This window comes from Macrobrachium nipponense, chromosome 1 (genome assembly GCF_015104395.2).
Source record: "Macrobrachium nipponense isolate FS-2020 chromosome 1, ASM1510439v2, whole genome shotgun sequence".
In the NCBI taxonomy this organism is placed as follows: domain Eukaryota; kingdom Metazoa; phylum Arthropoda; class Malacostraca; order Decapoda; family Palaemonidae; genus Macrobrachium; species Macrobrachium nipponense.
In genome coordinates this window covers 130,418,421-130,439,836 of record NC_087200.1, presented here as the reverse complement: position 1 = coordinate 130,439,836, position 21,416 = coordinate 130,418,421, and the positions used below count along the sequence as shown (strand labels likewise).

The window sequence follows — 21,416 nt, the reverse complement described above, 5'->3', positions numbered from 1 at the left end:
CTGCACTCTTAGCTCTCAGTCGATTTCCTCAATGTTTTAGACATTTTTCTTCTGCTTTTTTTCTCTGTGGTCAGATTTGTGGTGAGAACTCGAATTCCTTGTTGAGTGAATGAACGAGTAAAAGGAATGGCTGTTATGATCTCTCTTTCACCGCCATTGAAATACATGTATCTTGAGGACATTCTACTTTATTTTGGTTTTTATGGCACTTCTTTGACATGATCTTCCTCCTCCCACTGCATAGTAGTGCGGCATTTAGTCAACAGGAGAACGGTCATGGAAAGATCAATAAATGAGGAGCTGCCACAACACAAGGATATCAGGGCTAGCCATGTCGAGTTGGAGGTTGTAAGTGACAGGCGTCCACCACCATTCTCCTACCACACTCCACACAGCCTTTAGTAGGGCGCTTGGCAGCTTTGCGCGTCGTCCTGCGATCTGGGGACTGAAGCTTCCTCCTTCCCCTTCCTGCTATCGTCCATACCCATGCACACCCACCCATCGGCCCGTAGTTCAGTTACCCCAATTTATCGTGCAAAAGTCGTCTTTCCCCAGCCCAGGTTGTCTTGGCTCTTCCTCCCACACCTCGTGGTGCCTCATGGCTCGCACCTTGTGCTGGCAAGGTAAACCGTCTCCCCTTGGCTAAGATCCGGTAATCCCCTCTCGCCCCTTAACCAAATTCACCTATCCCGCCTATCTAAACAACTCTGACGTTGGACGTGGAAAATTCTTTCGCAATTTTGTGAATATGTAAAATTCCAATTGAGTTGAGGGTTGTTTTTGGTTTGTTCTAATTGCTCAGACGTGACCTGTACCCGATACAGTTATGTGTTTGTACAAGTGACCGTCATTTTGCATTTGAAGGAGTTGGGGATCGCACGACATCCTCCGAGTTGATGCTTGAGATTCGAGAGGTAACAGAAGTTTTATTCATGGGAGCCGTTAACAGAGGGAGTGCAGTCGCCCTATCCATGCCCACCCACCTCATAACCCAGCCCTAACCTCCTCACCTACTGGCTCTGAATTCGTTGGGAAGAGAAGGGCAAGGAGGCCTGAGTGGATGGGTAGTGGGGTATGTTTGATGGGTAGCAGCAGGACTCAGTGGCGGCATCCTCGCGGCAGGCGGCAGCTTACAGAATCCTGCACCAGTTCTAGAGAGGGACTGCTCACACAAAGCACGGCTTATGTTACTAGTGAGGTGGACGGCGTTGTACTGACGTCTGCCTCGTTTCGAAGTTGGCACAGACAAGCTTCGTTGATTTTATAAGTAACTCGTGAGGGTGAGTTAATGTAGCAGCTGGTGCCAAAGGCGAAAGTCAATGATCCCCGTGTAAATGAAGTGTGTGCAAAAGTAAGCATGAGTTGGAAACAGTGCCATAGTGTTGGAATAGACCGAATTCATTTCATAGATCTTTACCCAGTAACAGGAAATATTTTTTCCGCATTACCAGATGTTCCGGTGACGTGAACGCGATGGATTACCATTAAGTGATGTGTAGCTGAATGTTGTCTGTGTTTTATAAAGACAGAAAATTATTTAAGTAGTAACATTATGTTACGTTCATTAATATAAGATTCGACAGGTGGTTGTGGCTTTGCAAATGAAAATATGTATTCTCAACACAAGTTGTCATACGTTCAATTGTCAGAATCCCTGAAAATATTTAGTGGTGTATTTCAGAATAATGATATAATTTTTTACTTGAAACTGAATACGAAAGTAACTGGTACGTGTGCATTTTTTTCATTTATTGGAAAAAAAAACTAGTTGTACTGGTCTTACTGGGTCAGTCTTAGAAACCGGTATTTGGGTGATTACATCACCAAAGATTGTATAAAGTATCAGGTCAAAGGACTATATGTATAGTTTACGGCTATTAGAATTAAGTTTTTTTTATACCCACGAGGTCAAAGGAGCATCTTTATAGTTTACAAGTAATGAAATTTAATTGTATCATAAAATATGTTGAACTTCACGTATGTCTTATGCTTATGTCCTATACCTGCAGCGTGTTTCAGTAATGAAATAAATACATCAGGGTTACTATAAGGTAGCCTTACTCTTTATATGTGGTATGCTCAAATTCAGGTCGTGCGACCCCGTGATTCGATATCCTTGTCTTTCCACTGTCACTGATACCTGCGGGAATCCTCATCGCCACCACAACTATGCCCTGTTTTATTATAGCCTTGTATAATTAAGATTAACATGGCTTGTAGTAAGAGGTTTGTTAATAACCTGTCCAGAATTTTACTATTATGCGCTGGGGGTATAATAAATGGTTAATTTTTTTTCTTGTATATAATATATATATATATATATATATATATATATATATATATAGATATATATATATATATATTTATATATATATATATATATATATATATATATATATATATATGACGGGGATAATCTTCGGTCTTCGTGTATTGTCGCATTAACAGTATGTTTCCTGCTAGATACTTATAGCTAATGTTTCAATATAAACATCCAACTTTACGATGTGATTTATTTGAAGACTTGGGATGTTGGGTGTCCCGACAGTGCCATCATTGTTTATTCAGCTGGAGGTTAGTTGAAGAGGTTTACTTCGTGAGGCCTATTTCTCAGCAAGATTTTTTTTTTTTTTTTAAGGAGAGAGTAATGGTTCGGTTCTCCCTCAAAAGAAAAGTAATCCTGGTTCCTTATCTGGTGAAACGTTCAAATTGAAGTATAGAAGCTGTAGTGCCTTCGGGTACTTGCACAGTATCAAATTATATTCATTATTATCCTTGGTCTGTAGGATAATTTCTAACTACAACAATGGGGGGTTTTATTACCATATAATCTCGTTGTGTACTTGAATTGCTTTTTTACGATAAGTAATGTTACCTTGGTAATTTTGTTCTCTGAAAGATTTCGTATGACTATTCATGTCATCATCATTGCAATGTTTGTTGCATACCTTCATTAGTGTTTATCCAGTCTCGTTCCATATTGTGGTAGGAAACCCAAGATATTTCTTGAGGCGTCAGGAAAGTGTGTGGACGGAAGTAAACCACAGGATGCTGGTTGTTGGGTCATGTGGGTAGGGTTCCGTAACACAAAGGCCGCAAGGGCAAAATCCGAGTCCATCCTGGGATGAGAGAGAGAGGGCTCGTAGGACCGTAGTAGAGAGGGAGTGAAGGATCTTATTTACTGCGGGAGGTAGCTTGGACATATAGCTGCGTATGACGGGAAAACTGAATGAGGGACAGAGGGCAGGCGTGGAAAATGGCTCATTATTTTTATTGATATATGTTTATTATTAGGATATTTAACCATTCTTACGACTTGGCGGGGTTTTGTAGATATATTGGGCTTACATATGTAGCGTGTTTACATGGCAAAGAGTCTGTGCTGGATCACGTACTTATATGCACGATTCCTAAGGCATCTGGTGACGAACTGGCGCCTCCTGTCCCAAAGTCATCTGCGCTTCATTGTTAGTTCATTTACTTAATTATTTACGGTTCCTTAAAATGTTTTTGGGGGAACTAATCAATAAATTGTACCCTCATCATCATCATCATCATCATCTGAACATTTCTATTGGTTCAGTCTCTTTAATCTACCAGTTCTTATGAAAACACACGCAATTTAGCCTGTTTTAACTCCTCTAACTATTGTCGTTTTGCTTAACACTCATGAAATATGTGAAGCTATAAATAACTCATCTGACTACTTTTGAATTACTGGTGTGAGCTCTGTAGGGTGAGATCTGGTGTGTGTGTGTGTGTTTTTGTCGTCTCACTCTTGGTCATCGTCTCTGTGTTACTTTGGAGAGTCATTTAGTGACTAGCTGATGTTTATAAGACATTGACAGTCTGTCATGCTTTGTTAGCCAAACCCTGATATGACTTTACTCCTTTTGTCTTGAAGCTTATTTTTAACCCGTCTAAGCTGTTGATATCTGCTGTTGTTGGCAGCACATGTACTGCCTTCGCCGACCCCTGGGACATCCATGCTCTTTCTGACCATTCAGCTCTCCATAGTTATAATTTTGTTCCCAACTCTATTCCTTCTTCTCTTGTTATCGAGTTTTGAATGGGAATACCGTAAATGTGATTCATTTGCTTCAAGATAGTTTCTTCTACCGATTGTTCCCGCACTCTGCCATTATCGTGTCATTTTTATGGTAATATATTTGAATCCTTTCATTTCTATCGGTGTTTGGGATGTTTAAAGCTGCTTCACACTCGACTTGCGGAGGTATCATAGTTAACATTGCTAAATCTAAATTTAGAATATTAGTACATTGCTTAGTTACCATCAAGTTTTTATGCTTCTTTTTTCCATGGCCCTTGCAACATTAAGGTCCTGTTATCAGTTAAGAGGCGGTTAGTTGTATCACTTCCATCGTGGTAAAGCCATATATACCTCTTTCCTTTTCTTCTACATTTTCATATGACCTCGCCTATGAAAGGACATTACCTTTTACACTTCAAAGCACACTTATTTGAGAAGAAAGTTGGCTGTAAACTAGGGGTGTGCAATGCTGAAAACGTGCACAGTATTTGTCATTTTCATCTCCAGTATTCGTAATAAACCATGTCATCAACGACAAGGCTTGAAAGATTTACTAATTTACTTAATGATGTCCGCTCGTGATGCTGGCATGTACCCTCATCCTCTTCCCCCCTTCCTTAACGACAACCCTTTTATTGGCCCAGTTATCTATCGTTCTTCTCTGATTAGCATCCCCTGTCGTTCAGTGGGATAAATTTTTTTTATTATCGGATATGAGGGCGTGTAAATAAAATCCACAAAAATAGTCATAATTATATATACGTATATGTAAATATATATATAATATATATATATATATATAACATATATATATTTTTAGTATGTATATATATATATAGATATATATATATATATATATATATATAAATATGCATACATATAGATATGTATATATTATAATGTGTATGTATACGTACATTTTATGTAATATATATATATATATATATATATACACCAACACACACATATATATTATATATATATATATATAATATATATTATATATATATATATATATATATATAATATATATATATATATATATAATCTTTTACACGGATTGTAGTTTGGATTTTAGTTACTCTTGTTTTGAGAGAACTGTCCCAGAGTTAAAAATTTACTTCCAAGTAAGGTTTTTAAGTTTTAGTGTGATCTGACTTTTTAAGATGTCTCAAGAAAGTGAAAGAATAGTTCTGGCGATAACCACTCGATACACAAACACATCGTCTTTGCAGGTCACAGCAGCCTCCGCTACAGATAGTCTCTTTGATTATCGAAATAAATAGGTTTCTGTCGACGATAATATTTAAACGAGAATACGTCCATAGAAGACCTATAATAATTTCCAGAGCCAATAACACGACCATCTTAGCTTTATATATATATATAGTATATATTATATAATTTATATATAATATTTATAATATATATATAATGTTTTGTGTGTGTTTGGGAGAGAGGAGAGAGAGGAGAGAGAGAAGGAGAGAGAGAGAGGAGGAGAGCGAGAGGAGAGAGAGGAGAGAGAGAGAGAGAGAGAGAGAGAGAGAGGATGGTTAGAAATCCATGGATTGCATTAGCCAAATGGCATTTTTAGCGAGATTGCTACAATACCACGATGTTGGCTGGTGTTTGAATGTCTCATTATGACCGTTTTCTGCCCACATTAGCAGGTAACATCTTTTTATCACTAGAGGCTAGAATTAATCTTTCCAGGATTGTCTTAATGAAGCCTTTGCAAGTGGAGTATGTAAAATGAACTGGTTTTGCGTTTCAGCGGTAGATAACGTGTCATCTTGAAAACCGAATGTTTTGGTTGTGTTTTTATACGTGTGTATATTTTACCTTTACACATGCACATATAATTTTGATATTTTAAACACTTCGAACTGGAATGTGTAATCATTAATATGAAAGGGATTTTCTTTATTTTCTCACATGACCACAAGCGGTGGGGTCCGACGAATGGGATGGCTGACGAAGTTGTAAGTGTGACTCGACCGTATCTCCAACCAACGACTAAATGTTGGCACACCTGAACGTGACCGCGAACGCTTGTGTGGATTTATGTAGTGCCATGTAAAAATGGTCAGGGTTGGTGGAACTGGTCAATGGGGGATGATCTAAAAGGGAGCGAGTGCGGGTTACTTGGGGTATGCAGTGGTGTCGCTTGGTGAAATTTACAAGCTATTTTCACGTTCAGACTGGTCAAGTTTGAATTGTCTTTTCATACGAATTCTGTTGGCGAGGAAACACTTTGTTCGGTGTCATTAATTTTATATAGTCATATTTTTAACATGGCATTTGAAGGCAAAATAAATTTATTCGATTTATGTCTGTATTTGTTGGACCGGCATTTCATTTTTAAGGCATCGCAGCTGAGTAACTCCTTAGATATTTGACTCTTCAAGAAAGCATTTAGCGAGAAAGGAAGATGACGATGCTGGCGCTGTAAGTGAATGACTCACCCCCTCCCTATGTTGACAAGGCACTCATAATCATCATCCCGCTCATCTCTGCTCCACTTCATCTCCTTGAGAAAGTTCTCTTCGAAACGATTCGTGAGGTCTGCCTTTCTGTGTTTGAAATCTTCTCATGTCTTGCAGAAGTAAATATCTTCATTACGCATTTCTGTGACTAGTAGTAGTAGGTATCAGCTCCGGACCTCCATTGAAGTCACTGGGAGCAAATGATAGCCACGGGTAAAAAATAGACCAGTTACCGGTAAACAGTAGCGGGAGGCAACCAGGATATATTTAACCTTCGGGGCAGAGAAAATGCGTCCGTTATTGTAGACGGCGTTTGTTCCTTTGCTTGAGAGCGTTAGTCAACCTGCGATGATCAGAGCCCGTGGCCTTGCGTGGACTCGCATTTTGAATATTAAGTATTTTGTTCCGTGGATGAAGTTGGTAAGTCAACAGTTGGCACCCCGGACAAGACGTGTGGTGACGTAAGTGGCTTGGCGGGGATTCTAAGGGGTTAGGGGTATGGCGGGTATTGTTGGGCTCTTGGGAGAGCGTTGGGGAAGGGGAGGGTAGGGCGAGTGGAATCACAGAATATGCCAACTGCGCGATTATTCTCAACGTGTTGTTGTCATAATTCGTATTTAGCCTCCTTTAATTAGCCCCTAGTATTCAGTACGGTACCTTCATTATTCGATCATGTTCATTTGCCCTTTTTTTTATCACTCTTGACTTAAAGGAATCGAAATTTAGAAGGAAGAGGGAGAAATGAGTAAAGAAGTCGGCTTTAAATATAGTGTGGCAGCTCGTCCTGGCTGGCTACCCCGCGCTCGTTTGAAATCCTTACTGCTTTGTAGGCAGCTTGGTAGTTGGTTGGTAGTCTCTTCAGTGGGAGACTTCGACCAGAACAGTGAAGTTTAGCGCACCAACGGCGAGGAAGACTAGTACTGTCAGTCTGTATTGCGGGATTTATCTGTGATAGTGTAATAGTTTGTTTGTGTCATCCCTCGAGTGATAAGACGAAGTACCTGAAGTGGTTCAGGGATTTAATTGTTCTTTTTTTTTTACTAATTGATAAGATAAACTTTAAATGTAGAAGTCATACTGTTACTGCCAGTGTGTTTGGCAGGAGTAATACTTGAGAGACGTGGATGTAGCCCTTGCAGGGGAACTTCGTTCCCAATCAGGACTAGGACTGCTGTAGGCAGGCTGCTCCCCCAGGTCCGCCATTTGGCACTCAGAGGGCCACGTGATGGCAGTGCTAAGCGTGGTGTTCTTGATGTGAAAACATTTTTACCCAAGATTGAACCACTTACTCGTGCGTGAAAGTTCACGAATCTGCTACATTACCGGTCTCTCTATAATTTATTAGTGATCACGTTTCATGGCTGCTAAGCTGCTGTTGATGTAAGACTTAAGTGTGACTAGTGTACGATACCGACAAATATTAAACTCCACGATCTCACCCGCGCTTTGGCAGTGTCATGTTGTGAAGAACTGGATAGTATTTGGACAGTGGCGTGTTCTGGGAAACGGAATAGTATTGTTCATGTTAAGCTAAGATATTTTTCAGTTTTGTCATTAAGTGCCAGTAGCATTAACACGCATACGCATAAACGGAGTTTGTAGTTAACTTGTGGAGTGTGTTGTGAATATGGATGACGGGTGATTATGACTCAAATAGGCATGAAACTGTACACCTGGCTGGTGCAAGAGAACTTGCTCGCGACATCGTGCACATGCAGCCTGTATTATTGTACCACGTGCCCCCCCCCCCCCCACCCCCCCCTCCCCCCCCCCCCCACCCCCCCCCCCATTTGTTGCGCCATATTTGTAGGCATCCGAGTTGAATAGTGACTCTCCAAACATTTATACAAATTGCTTGAAATTATTGTTGTTTGCTATAGCTGATATATGAAGCAATCTCTCTCTCTCTCTCTCTCTCTCTCTCTCTCTCTCTCTCTCTCTCTCTCTCTCTCCAGGACTTTGATGGGTAGCCCAACTCGATATGGATTGATGGTCTGTGAATTCTCCTAGTTTAACCAGTAGTCTGTAAATTCTCCCCATTAGATACGTGTATTGTGAAATATTTTTTTAAGCAACAGAACCTTTATATAGTTTTGAGATGTGAGAAATGATTGTCGACTGCAGTCTTTTAAAGAAAGAAAAGTTTTAATCCATTTTTTTTTTTCATACAAAAGAACACCGTTTAAAGAAGATTGGGGTGTTCATACTTTCATTCATCTCTAATGATCTTGACATACCCCCTCGAACGCTCAAGCCCGCGTTTTCTTGCCCCTCCCCACTCCTTTACCCCCACTTTTCCTTTCCCACTACAGAGCTCGCCCTCATCCCAGAGCTCACAGCTGCGGTACTGATGACGCCGATGACGTGTGTTACTTTGTTTGGGTATTGCTCAAAGTGAGAATCCTTTGCTTGGGTCTGTTGACTATTTTGAGTTGGAGTATGTACTTGTGTCCATTAACAAAAGAAAAAAAGTTATTTTGAGTCGATAATACAAGGAAGATATCCATTGACCTTTTCTCTTAAATGAAAGTAAGCGTACTCCCTGTAAGTTTACACCGTTCGTCTGCTTATTTTCTCCACTGGTTACCCACCCCTCCCCATATACGTTATAAGACACCTGGCACCTGTCTCTCTCTCTCTCTCTCTCTCTCTCTCTCTCTCTCTCTCTCTCTCCTCTCTCACACACACACACACACACACACCTCGCGACTTAATACTCCTGTAAATTTCATCTTTCGTCCCTCCCATTTTCAGTAGGTAGGCCGCACCCACCAATTTCGACGCCTGAACGCCGTAGGCTTAAAAATAATGTTTAGGGGCACATGTATATATATAATATGTATATATAATACACACACTGAATGAAGTTAATAAGATTTTTTTTTAATTTATTAACGGAACAGTGTTGCTTCTTTAGTTTCCGATAATTTACTTTAATACACGTAAGAGCAACTAATGTAATGGTGTATATAGTAGATAGCCTACTCCAACGGAAAGAACGTGGCTTTTGTCATAATTATTCCATGCTGTAAACATTTTTCCCTCCATATTCTACACATTTCTGTTTTTATCCGAAACACTCTTAAGCCCTATAAGTTTGGCTTTGTGCTATACCTACTGTTTCGTCATTGCAATTGAAAGTGGTTCTGTATACGTTTCTTTTTATAACGTTTTAACATATTTTATTCTGTTATCAATTTGTGGTATAGCGCAACAGTTTAACTATGTATTTTTTTATTTTTATAAAAATTAGACTAATAGTACGGTGTACGGATTACAATCGTGCCAAGGTAAGAAAGTGAAGCACTTACGAGACGCCATTATAATGCTATGTGTACGAAGACACAGATTGAGTGCTACAGAAATCTGTGATCTTGAATTGAGACGAGTCGAGGGACATTGAATTTGAGAGAAGCAAAAGGCAGTGGTTATTCTTCGTAAGGCATCGGGTACTCCGGGATGGGGCCCAAACGTGACAAGAGTAAGAAGGAAAAGATGCGTGAAACAAGACGCCAAGGTGATCCCAGTTTTCCTGCTGCCACCTCTCAACACCCCACCCGTATTCCTCGGCCCTCCATACTGTTGTCAGGTCGCCAAAATATTCAGCAGCATCAGCAGGACCCTCATACACTGCCATCTACTGTCAGTAGGGAACCCCAGGAGCCAACTGAAACATCAAACACACCCGCAGGCAAAGGTCGAAGGGTGACCTTCGATCTCACGAAAAATGTCAGAGATGGCCCTGAGAGTATGTCCGAAGAGGTGGCCGAGTGTTGGGAAGACTTGAGCGATGACGGTGGTGGTCATAAAAGCGATGACGAGGAATACGTAATAAATGATGATGACGTGATTGATTGTGAAAAGGAGTTTGGCGATTTTGGTGAGGAATTTACAGACTTTGGAGCTGCGAGTGGAAGGGGTCAAGTGGACTTTTTAGCAGGGCCTAGGCATGCTCCTGGTCTAAATGACTTGGAGGATTTTGGTGACATTGGAGACGATGATGATGATGGGAGTGATTATGATAATGTTGATAAAAGTAAAGACACTTTTAAGAATTTTGAACAAAACGTCAGGTACTTCTCTGAAGATAGTGCAGAAATGCCAGTTTCAAGTGTAGAAACTTCTGTTGTGAGTGGAGTCGGTGACACAATACCAAATAACAATTCAGGTAACGGAATTTTAGTCCCAGAGGCAGAAGGTGCATTAACAACTTGCGATAGCAATATTACAAAAAGTAGTGGTCTTGGTAATATTAAAACTACTACTCAGGTTAAGATCAATAAAATTAGCAGCAACACTACGAACAAGATACCGTATATCGATAGTACCAAAGCAAATGATGATGATGATGAATGGGAAACTGATCTAAGTGGTGGTAGCAATGAAAGTGGGAAAATATATACAATCGACAATGACTATTCCCAGGAAAAAATGAACCTGCAAGCACAGCAGATTAATCAAGTGCATGAGGTGCCAAGTCTTCTGAATGCCACTTACGATGATGTCACTTTGGCCGACCAACCAAGTTTGGCCGAGGAAGATGATAGTGACATAATTACAAATGAAGTTCTTGATGCAGCGTTTCACTCGGTGATGAAGGAAGAGGATGATTGTGTTCCTGAATTGGTGCTTGGCGGAAATGTCAATGCTAAGACAATGGATTCACCGATTGTTGAAAATCCATCAGAAGTAGAGGGTAAATTAGAATTTAAAGGAACTTTGCTAGAAAATGAAACTAAAACGGAATTGTGTACATCGGAAGAGAGATACAGTGAGCTGTCAAAGTCTCAATCAACACTCAATGAATCACAGGAGGTAGAGCCTGAAACGGAGAAACGCCCCACAACTGCCGGAGTGTTAGATAGTGAGAACGCACAGTCAGATAATCTATCTGTTAATAATAAAGGAAATAATGGAGACAATAGAGAACTTGCTTCGTGTGTAAAAGTAACCTCAAAAATACCCAAAATTGTATCGCTGGAGGTAGAACTTGTTGAAACAGAAAAACACCCCATAACTGCCGGAGTGTTAGAGAGTGAGAAAGCACAATCAGATAATCAATCTGTCGATAATAAGGGGAATAATGAAGAAAATAAAGTAATTGCTTGTACAAAAGTAGCCTCTTCAAAAATACCCAAAATTGTTAAGGAATCATTTGAAAAATGTAAAACTAAAGAATCAAATGTCAAACAGGAAAGCCCTCCATTTATAGTACCATTAGAGAAACCAAAGGAACTTCAAGAACCACACGTATATAATGAGTCCGTGGTGGCCGAAAATAAACCAGGTTCTCCTTGTGTTTCTGTAGGGTTTGAGTGCCATGAAGGAAAGATAAAAAATATACAAGGTTCAGAAACAGAATCTGAAGGAGAGTTGGTGATAGGTGAAGATAAGTGTGTTGGTACTGCTGATGGAAGTGACAGTGATCCCGTAGACGTAAGCATCAGTGAAAGAACATCTTCGAAGGGTGAAAATGATATGTCAGAGAGTAGAGACTCGCTAAGCCTTAGAAGTGAAGATGATAGCCAAAGTGAAAGAGGAAATTTGGCATCTGACACAGAGAGACTAGAATTGTGTGGTAACCTTAAAGCAGAAAATTTGGATGAGAATCCTCTGGGTAGGGTAGGTACCTCTCCATCACCGGAAACTATTGTAGATGCGCCACTTGGAAACTCTGAAAGTAGTAAAGAAAAAGAAAAAATTATAGAGAAAAAGAATGGGAAGAAAAAAGGCAAAAAGAATAAACGTGAGGGCAAATTAGAATCATCAAAAACCGAATTGCTCCACCCAGAGAGGCCAAGATTAGTTCGAGGAAAGTCATGGAAGGAAAAGAGAGAGAAGTTCAAGTCGGAGCATGGCGATGGCCTTCCTCTGTCATTTGGAAAGGAACTGTGTGAATCTGAGTTGGTTGAAGCTACCTCTAATTTGCTCACTGAGACTTACACAGAGGCAAGCCTCCAAACAGCCAGCAAGTGTTCTACTGAAACGACTATAGTGACCGAAACCCCGTGCACAGCTTGTTCATCTATAACTGGAGAGTTTAATGAGTCTGAAAGTCTTTGTAAAGGATGTCTGTCTAGAGAGAAGAAGAGGCCTGCAGATGCAATGGCTCAAGTGACGGAGATGAGGCCTTGTAGTGCAAATATGTTCCAAGATCCAGTTGTAACTGAATTATCAAATAAGACTACGTTTGTTGTATTTGAGAGTGAAAAGGGTCCTTCGGATAAACAGACTTTACCTGAGCAAGATGATTTTTACCTTGTGAAATCTTGTGAAGTAGCAGTGCCATCTGAAGTACATACTGAATATGTGCCAGATAGCGAATCCAGTGAAGAAGCGAATGGGAAGAACAGTCAATTGGCAGTTAAAAGCTCTGTAAAAGATGGTGGAGCGGGTGTAGGTTTCAGCTCAAGTAACCCAGTTGATAGCAATTATAACAGTGGAAATGAGCCGGAGTTGTTTGTCGATAGCTCAAATTCATCATCTGATGACCAAAATCCCGGGTACTTTGATGCTAAAGATAGTTCATGTACCGACAAGGTAGGGGGATCTTATGATTATGTAGAGAATTTCCCGGATGTTATTGGTACTCAAAATATAAATTATATTTATTCCTATGATGACGCAGAGTATCAGCGCCAAACTGATCGTCCAAAATTAACAGTTAAGCCATTATCTTCATCTTTGGGAGCAAGTGGTGTTGTGGTAGTTAACATGGGGAGAGATAATGATGATGATTCAGATACTCCTTTGACCTCAGGGGAAATAGTCTACGAAGGTCCTTGCATGTGTGGACCCAGTGAAAAAGGTAGGAATATGAATAGAGAGAATGTAACTGAAGATCAAGCCTGTGAAGAAGGCACACTGTTTGTTCCAACACTCTTTGGTAGCGATCATGATGATACTTTGACAGGTTATGAAGGTAAGACCATGGGTGTAGAAGCGCATGATTTTGAAACCAATGAAACCATGGGTAGTAATCCTGAGGACAGTTTTGGTGTCCTTGATGGGGATTCAAAAGACATCAGATCAAGAATAAAGGAAATTGTGGGGCCGCGACTTCACCAGAAACGTGGTCGTCATACTGTAAGGCGACATGGTGGGGCTAGAAGCGATGCTTCTTTTAATGACAGTAATGGGGGAACAGAGGAAAATTTGGATGCAGATGTTGGGATAAGACCAGATGAATCACCAATTCCTGGCTCTTCACCAGCTTCTAGTTCTGGAGTCCAAGGATCGGATGAAATGTCTCCCACTAGGTCCTGCTCGAGATCTCCATCTCGAGAAGATTCTGCTTCACCTCCTACCACCATTGACAACATGTCTGACCTAGCATACGAAACTTACCAAGTACCGACTGCGGCATCTATGAAGACAAAGGATGATGTTGCAAAGGGTAGTGAGGAATCGAGTCCTGCTAAGACTGACAACCAGGTAGACTACAGCTTTAAAACCTTCAGAGATATGTATCAGATCAACCCATCTTACATGACAGACTCTGAGGATCATGATGATCTTAACGAGTCTGATACCATCACCCAAGGATCTCCCGGCCTAAGCTATGATCCAGATAGATCCATCACTGTCAGCAGTAAGTTAAATATTTTACCCTTTTCCTTTTCTGTGGGCATTGACACTGCTTTATACAAATTGTTGGTGGAGGGGTTAACTTTATCTTTTTTCCATGCGCTAAATCAAAGATACAGTGACCAGTTATACATCTGCATAGGTGGTTAAGGATTTTGGTGGTATTTCCTCATGATTTGAAGTAATTTCTATACGCTGAGAAGCTGTCCATATATGATTTATTTGTCCATTTTGTTAATAAATCCAAATAGGGTGGCCACGGAAAAGAACAAGGCCCACTAGTGTTAGTATTCAAGAGGTTATTAACTGTATAAAGTTATTCTTGACTAAGAAGTTAGACGCTTCAGAAAGTGTAATTCGTAAGACACTACGTTGTTTGGTGTAGGTGATTTTTGCATGAATACTTAGTGTCTCGTTTAGGTTTAGATGCAATAGTTTAACAATAGAAATTAAAATAGTGCACATATAAACGGACATGAACTCTGTACATATTTACCGTTATGCAATTTTTTCCATTTACAGAAAATGTTCTAGAGATAGTGTTATGTATGGTTAATAGAAAAAAAAAAAAAGTCTTTAATAAATCGTTTTAACGGAGATAACATAGGTTCCTTTCCGTCCTTAATACAGCTCTCCCTTTTGTTTTTTTTTCTTTTTATCTGTTTGGTGGTGGTTGTATAGGCTGGGGATCCACATCTGAAGAGTCCCCTGCCCCTGTAGATCCCAGCACGTCCCCGCCCCTCCCTTCGGGGAGCCGTGGCACTAAGAAGGTGCCAAAGGTCACTAAGCAGCTAAGAGAGACACAAGGTTAGGTTGCTTTGCATGGTCTAGGAAGTTCATTTTCACAGATTTTATGTTTTTTTAACCTTGTATTAATTCCTAATCATTGCATTTTATTCTTTTCCTGTAATTTAATGCATTATTGAATAACCCCCTCCCCAATTTACCTAAGTTTAATCTAACATTCAAAGCACTTTAGCTGTATAGGAATGCTTTTACATTTAATGACTAATCCAAGAAACCTGAATTGCCATAGATATTAGGAAATTGAGTGTATTTAACTTTTTTGTATTTGCCTATGTGACTTTTAAGTGAGCAGTATGTTGCATGTAATGATCAAGTTATTGGTGTCGAAAATACAGGTCTTTCTATATCTTTTCAAGAAATTTGCTCTAGGAGAGAAAACCTGATTCCATGGAAAACTTATAAAGCAGTCTTATCTCCATGTCGGTCTGAAGATAGGAAGGAAATGCTAGTTCTCGAATGTTGTTTCAAACGGGTTTTTTGTGTATTGTTCCTTATGAATTTGGCATTAGTTTTCCGTCTTTTATAGCAGTACAGTTATCTTAATTTTAAGTTCTGAATCGCCGTTGAAATTGGGTGATTGAGAAGTTTTGAACAAGAGTAGTAAATTCGGACTGCGTTACAGAGACCTTTGTAAACTAGTATTAGTAATTCTTAAGTCACCCTTATACAAATTACGATCGTTTTCTGCACCTTATGAGTGCGTTTTCTATGGTTTAGAAAATGGGATTTATTTAAAGGGAGCCAAGTCTATATTGTTAGGTATTTGGTCAAGTTTTCTTATTTAACCTGTACCCTTTTAATCAGTGGCGCATTGGCTTAAAAATATTTCATTGCTTTTATGTGGGTTGTAAATTTTTTTTTAATTATAAGTATTATATAGTATTATTGCCGCTGTTGATGATCTTGAAACTAGTTTCTTGCTGTTAAGAATGAGTTTTCACTAGCCAGTTGAACTTTATAATTAACAACAGAAACTTGAGCAGTCTGTAAAGGAACTCCACAATGGTGGGTGACTCGTTTCCATCTTTCTTCCATCTCAAACTTTCTAGCCTCGGGAAGCTTTCGGGTTCTGGTCTGGACAAAATGGACGTTTTTCCTAACATCCAGTCCCTTTGCTGACCCGAGCTGTGAATTATGCACTTATATAATTGTTGTAATTTTTTTTTTTTAAACTGGGGTGGAAAGAGGCGGAAAACCCAAGACTTGTGTGTGTTACTTCTACAAAATCGGTTGCACTGGCTCCGATAAAAACAAGAATAGAATCCAAAATACTCTTAAAGTCTTTAAAGCACTAAAAAGTGGTGAACCAACATATCTTAGAAACTGCTTAAGCTTCTTTAAACCTGAAATGAATGTTGTGATCAAACATGCAAGTGAAGCATATAGGCTATTTGAACCTAGAATAAATTTTAAATCGGGCGCTAGAGCACTTGAACACTGCGCATCAAGACTATACAACAAAGTACCGCCTGAAGTGAAGATCATACAAGAAGGAAGCAAATTTAAAAATGAACTAAAGACTCCTGTTCTGCAGGATTTACGATTCTGACGAGAAAACACTAAAAGACAAGTATATAAAATATAAAAGGCAACTTATTTTGAAAACATACAAGGGCCCACCAGAGAGAGAATCAGTCATCCCTGTGGAGGCTGTACATGAAACCATACAGTGTATGTATATGTGTGTGTGTATATATATATATATATATATTATATATAATATATTATATATATATATTATATATATATATATATATGTATATATATATATATATATATATATATATATATATATATATATATATATATATATAATTCTTTTTCTTTTTGTAGTCTCATATCATTCAGACGGAGGAGGTCATCATCATTTACAGAAAGTTTGACATACAAAATTTTCCGTACATGAAAATAAGACTGGTTATCATGGCGGATTACTGATCACTGGGAGCATTTTCCTTCGGACACCGCCATGGTACGATGGTAATCAAGGCTGTTGGGGTAATGGTGTCGTGAAGAGAACGCCGGAAGCCGCAGGCTACAAAGTTTTTCTCCCGCCTTGGTTTTTCAAAACGATAGTACTTTTACTTTACTCCTTTCGCATTGTGCTATACTCGTTTTCTGTTGCGCCGAGTTGATTTTGACATTTTGATGTACATTTCATCTCCGGAGTCAATAAGACTAAATGTTCGTTGCTGTGTTGTTGTTACATTAAGAAAAGGAAAAGTACCTGAGTCTGCACTGTGTGTTCTAGAGTACATATGAAAGTTTTCCCCCAATGCATCGATGTGGTTAACCGTATTCAAGGTTCGTTGGTTTGGTCGTCTCGAATGTAGAGAGAATATCTAGTCTTTGGTTCAATATTGCAGGAGTACCACATTCTTTACAAGGTACTGACAAATTTTACGACAGTGCAGTAAATTTACTTTATATACCTCCATCCCGTGGTATTGGCATAGTGATTAACTTTGAGTTAATCACAGTACTGCGACAAGCTTACAAGGCCTTCCTGATTTACTGTATTATGACGCGACAAGGTGAGGTTCTCTCTTTGTTTGTGTGTGTGTGTGTGTGTGTGTTTATCACTTGTGTTTTGCCTCCTGCAGTGAGATAAATTCCTTCGACTCTTGGGGTTTTAAGAAAATGTACCGTAGTTTTCGTTTACCTGCCTCTGTATTTTATTTCTAGTGTTTGCAGTCCATTGTCTCGGTCGTAGCAATTACACCGACTCTACAACCCAAAATATGACGGGCGACTGCAAAGTTATTGTTAAACCATTCAGTCGGAACAGACGGAAAATGTTGCGCTGTAATATCTTAATAATAAAGCGTGTTGTCTGTAATGGTTTAGAAAATGATATACCTATGCGAATCGGCCATCGTAAGAGAATTTGTGCCCACCTGTTCATGCAGAAGCACAATTTAACCAAAGGCATTTTCATATGCACAAAGTGACTAGGAGATCTCTTAAGTTGAAACCTCTGTGTAGTGGGGTTTGTAAAGCAATTTCAGTACAGTACTCCGTTTCATTATACATAAGTGAATACAAACGCTCTTGTTTCTCTCTCTCTCTCTCTCCTCTTCTCGTCTCTCTCTTCTCTCGTCTCTCTCTCTCTCTCTCTCTCTCTCTCTCTCTTCTCTATATATATATATATATATATATATATATATATATATATATATATATATATATATATATATATCGCAGATTGTAAGCAACTATTACAAATGAAAGGTTTTAAGTGTAACAAATACCCTTGGTAGAAATCTTAAACTGTCCTTATGATGCCAAATACCAAGTACGTATAACGTCTAAATTTTAGAGATGACCTAAAGTGGTTGTAATAGGGTCTTAATAGTTCGACAAATGGAATTGTACTTTAATATAATCATGAGTAATTAATCCTTCAGTTGAATAAAATGATGAAAAGTCTTAATATAATCATGAGTAATTAATCCTTCAGTTGAATAAAATGGTGAAAAGTCTTGCATAAGAGAAATCTTGAATTAAGGAAAGAGTGCCTGAAAGTAATGGAATGAATAATTGATTATAGTATAAAATATGTCAATAATCTTGATGATGAAATGAACCTTGAGGTTATTTACATTAAATAACTGCTTACATCTGGTTTGACATCAAACATTTGCTCCCAGAAGAATTTCTGGCACGAATTGGAAGCATAGTGCCTCTTTCCTGTGTACCAGCAACTAGATGAGTGGACGTGTGCAAATGTGCCATGCAGAATTGCACAGGAACCAGAAAGTGGTGCGCATAAGTGTTCCGTGTGCCGGCTTTTGTGCTTCATGAGTACAAGATCCCGTCCCAAGTATTTACAAGTTAGGAACTCCTCAGGTGATTTTCGAAAATGTGAGCTACTCTGTTTACAATTTGCTGAAGTATTATTGCCATAGTGGAAAAGCGCTATCAAAGACCCCCCCCCCTCTCTCTCTCTCTCTCTCTCTCTCTCTCTCTCTCTCTCTCTCTCTCTCTCTCTCTCTCTCTCTCTCTCCACCATCCCGGTTAGTCTTTTGTTTTTCTCTGATCTTGTTTGCGTCAATAATAAAACCTAGAGCCTTGAAATGATCATTCTAAAGAGTTTTATGATTCCTTTTTATCAAAGTTGCTGCGGTATTACCATCCGTTAGTGAAGTCATTGCAGATTTTTAAAGTCATGGTGGCGTTTGGTATACATATAAGGGGAATATCTAAAGGGTCGAGTTTTGCTGGTTCCTTGTATGTGACTTCACAGGATGGGCGTTTTATTTGTAATTTCCTGTCATAGTTTGTTTACGGACATCCGGTTAATTTTCACATCACCCTACTATTGATCTCTCTAAGGATTTTCTTTTCATTTGTTTCTTGTTGTCATTTGTTATTTTTAACCTCTCTTCATAACTGGTAAAGAAATTTCTACAGATGACTGCTAATTGTAAAAGTAATAATTGAAGCTGGAAATTATTTAATCTCTCTCTCTCTCTCTCTCTCTCTCTCGAGACAACTTGATATGCACTGGTTTTTATGCAGCAGCGGATGTGCGCAGTAATCTGGTTCAGGGTTGGGGGTGGGAGCCTCGTACCAGGGTGGGGGCTGAAAGGGGAGTTGTGCCCGATGAAAAGAAAATTAACGTTTACCGTTGAGACATTTAATAATTTCAACCTAACATATTTCCTTACCGTGATCCTGTTTCTTATTTCAGAAATTTGAATTCCAAGCGAGAAATAATTCGTTGTGTGTTTTTTTCTCTTGAGTTCATTGCCTAAAGAAGATAGTTAAAGTTGTTACCTGACACTTTTTATTGGGGAAGAAGGAAGGACAGATGGAGGTTTTTGTTTCGAACTGCAAGTGCGTTGCACACATGAAGAGAGCCATTATACTGTCTTGGTGGTTCGCAGCGTCTTGCGTCATGAACTTTTATATAATGGTCGTCACTCCATGACTGCCAGCCGCATGATTTAGGTATGCGAGTTTTTACCGCACGATTAATGAATAAATTCTTAATCCTCAACTAAAACTAAGCGACATTCTGAATTACAACGAACTGGCCTTATGCCAGCACCGTGGAATTATATAAGACTTTTCTTTTTGCCAATTTCATGTGTTCTCTGGAATTCATGTGCCCACGTCACACGAACAAAACAGGGAAGTATCCATACCGCACTCGTGTCGAGTTCCTCTAGAGTCTAGAGGCACATCAGTGTTTCTCCCTTACGATGCGACTGTGGACTTAGTGCCTTGATCAACTCGAGATAGAGTCATAATCTCGTGTGTATTGATAATTTCTTGTCTGTGTTTTATTTATGACAAGTGTTTTAGACTGATTAGTGTAGCTAGATTTGTGTAATTGCTGCTTTCAATTTAAAGTTAATGGAAGAGGATAACTGTTTTAAGCGGTGGTAATTTTGGAGTTTGAATGAATAAAAAGTGATATGTAAATTTCATAATGGGAATAATTACTAGTAGAAAGAATTTAGATAGCGATTTTTGCCATTTTATATATCATATTTTAGCGAAAAATAGTGGAGGGTGGTTTGGCTGCCCATCGAGTTATAGAATGAAATAAAATAAAGACAATAACAAATTATTTATCTTATTAGATTTAGACTTTCGAAGAGCAGGATACATAAATTGCGGTGGAGGAACGGGAGTGGCTATATTTATAGTAATGGTAGGACTAAAGAGGAGGAGGAAGTGAGAGTGAAGAAGGGGTGTATTGGGGGAAGGAAGGCGAGTGTCCGAGAGGTACGGTAGTTGTAAGATTTCACTGCTGTGCCTCCGCTCTTCATTAGTAGGAGGCTTCTGTGTACTTGTGGCAAACGTTACTAGTTTTTGTGTACCGGTGTGCCTGGATTGCCGACTTGTACGAGTCTTTTAGAAGTGGACGGGGGAGACAAGGAGCTTGTGGATTTGAAATAATTTTAACCCGCCTCCAGGAATGTGTTTATTGTGCGATAAGTAATGGGATTGACCCCGCCTACGCTTGAGCGGTGTGTGGAACGTTCTGACTTGTTCCTTTACTTATTTACTTCGAGCAGTTTGAATTATGCTGCTGTTCCGTTTCACGCAAGATCAATCGTGTTATGTAGTTCACAACCTTTATAAGAATGCCCTATATAACGATGACGGGAATGAAGTCAAATCCAGTCACTTAGAAGTAACTGGCACATGCTTTTCAGATTGTATAGCTTTGTCCTTGGAAGCTATATACTTTGTTGAGAAATGGACATTATACAATAGATACTGTTTTCTGCCTTTTTTCCCTTGTAAGTTAAAGGACTCCATATGCTGGAGGCCATTTTTTAAAATTCAGCGAAAACATTACTGAAACTGGATTTGAAAGTTATTTTTAGTGTAATGTAAATAACTGAATTATCCACCATTCTTTCTGCATGATTACTTTGAGTAAGTCTCCTGTTCAATTTCATTCTTATGTTGAAACTGTCAAGTCTGTTGGCATAAATCTAGTGACAAACTCTTGGTTCACTGCCAAG

The 21,416-nt window shown here is 39.2% G+C and overlaps 1 protein-coding gene across 1 annotated transcript in view; it reads left to right on the top strand.

Annotated features, from left to right (window-relative positions):
* The window catches only part of LOC135219627 (uncharacterized), a 404,265-nt gene that overhangs the window by 366,210 nt on the left and 16,639 nt on the right, over positions 1-21,416 (top strand). The window contains 1 exon segment of the mRNA XM_064256550.1: positions 14,806-14,931. Within this exon segment, the coding sequence (XP_064112620.1) occupies positions 14,806-14,931 (126 nt within the window).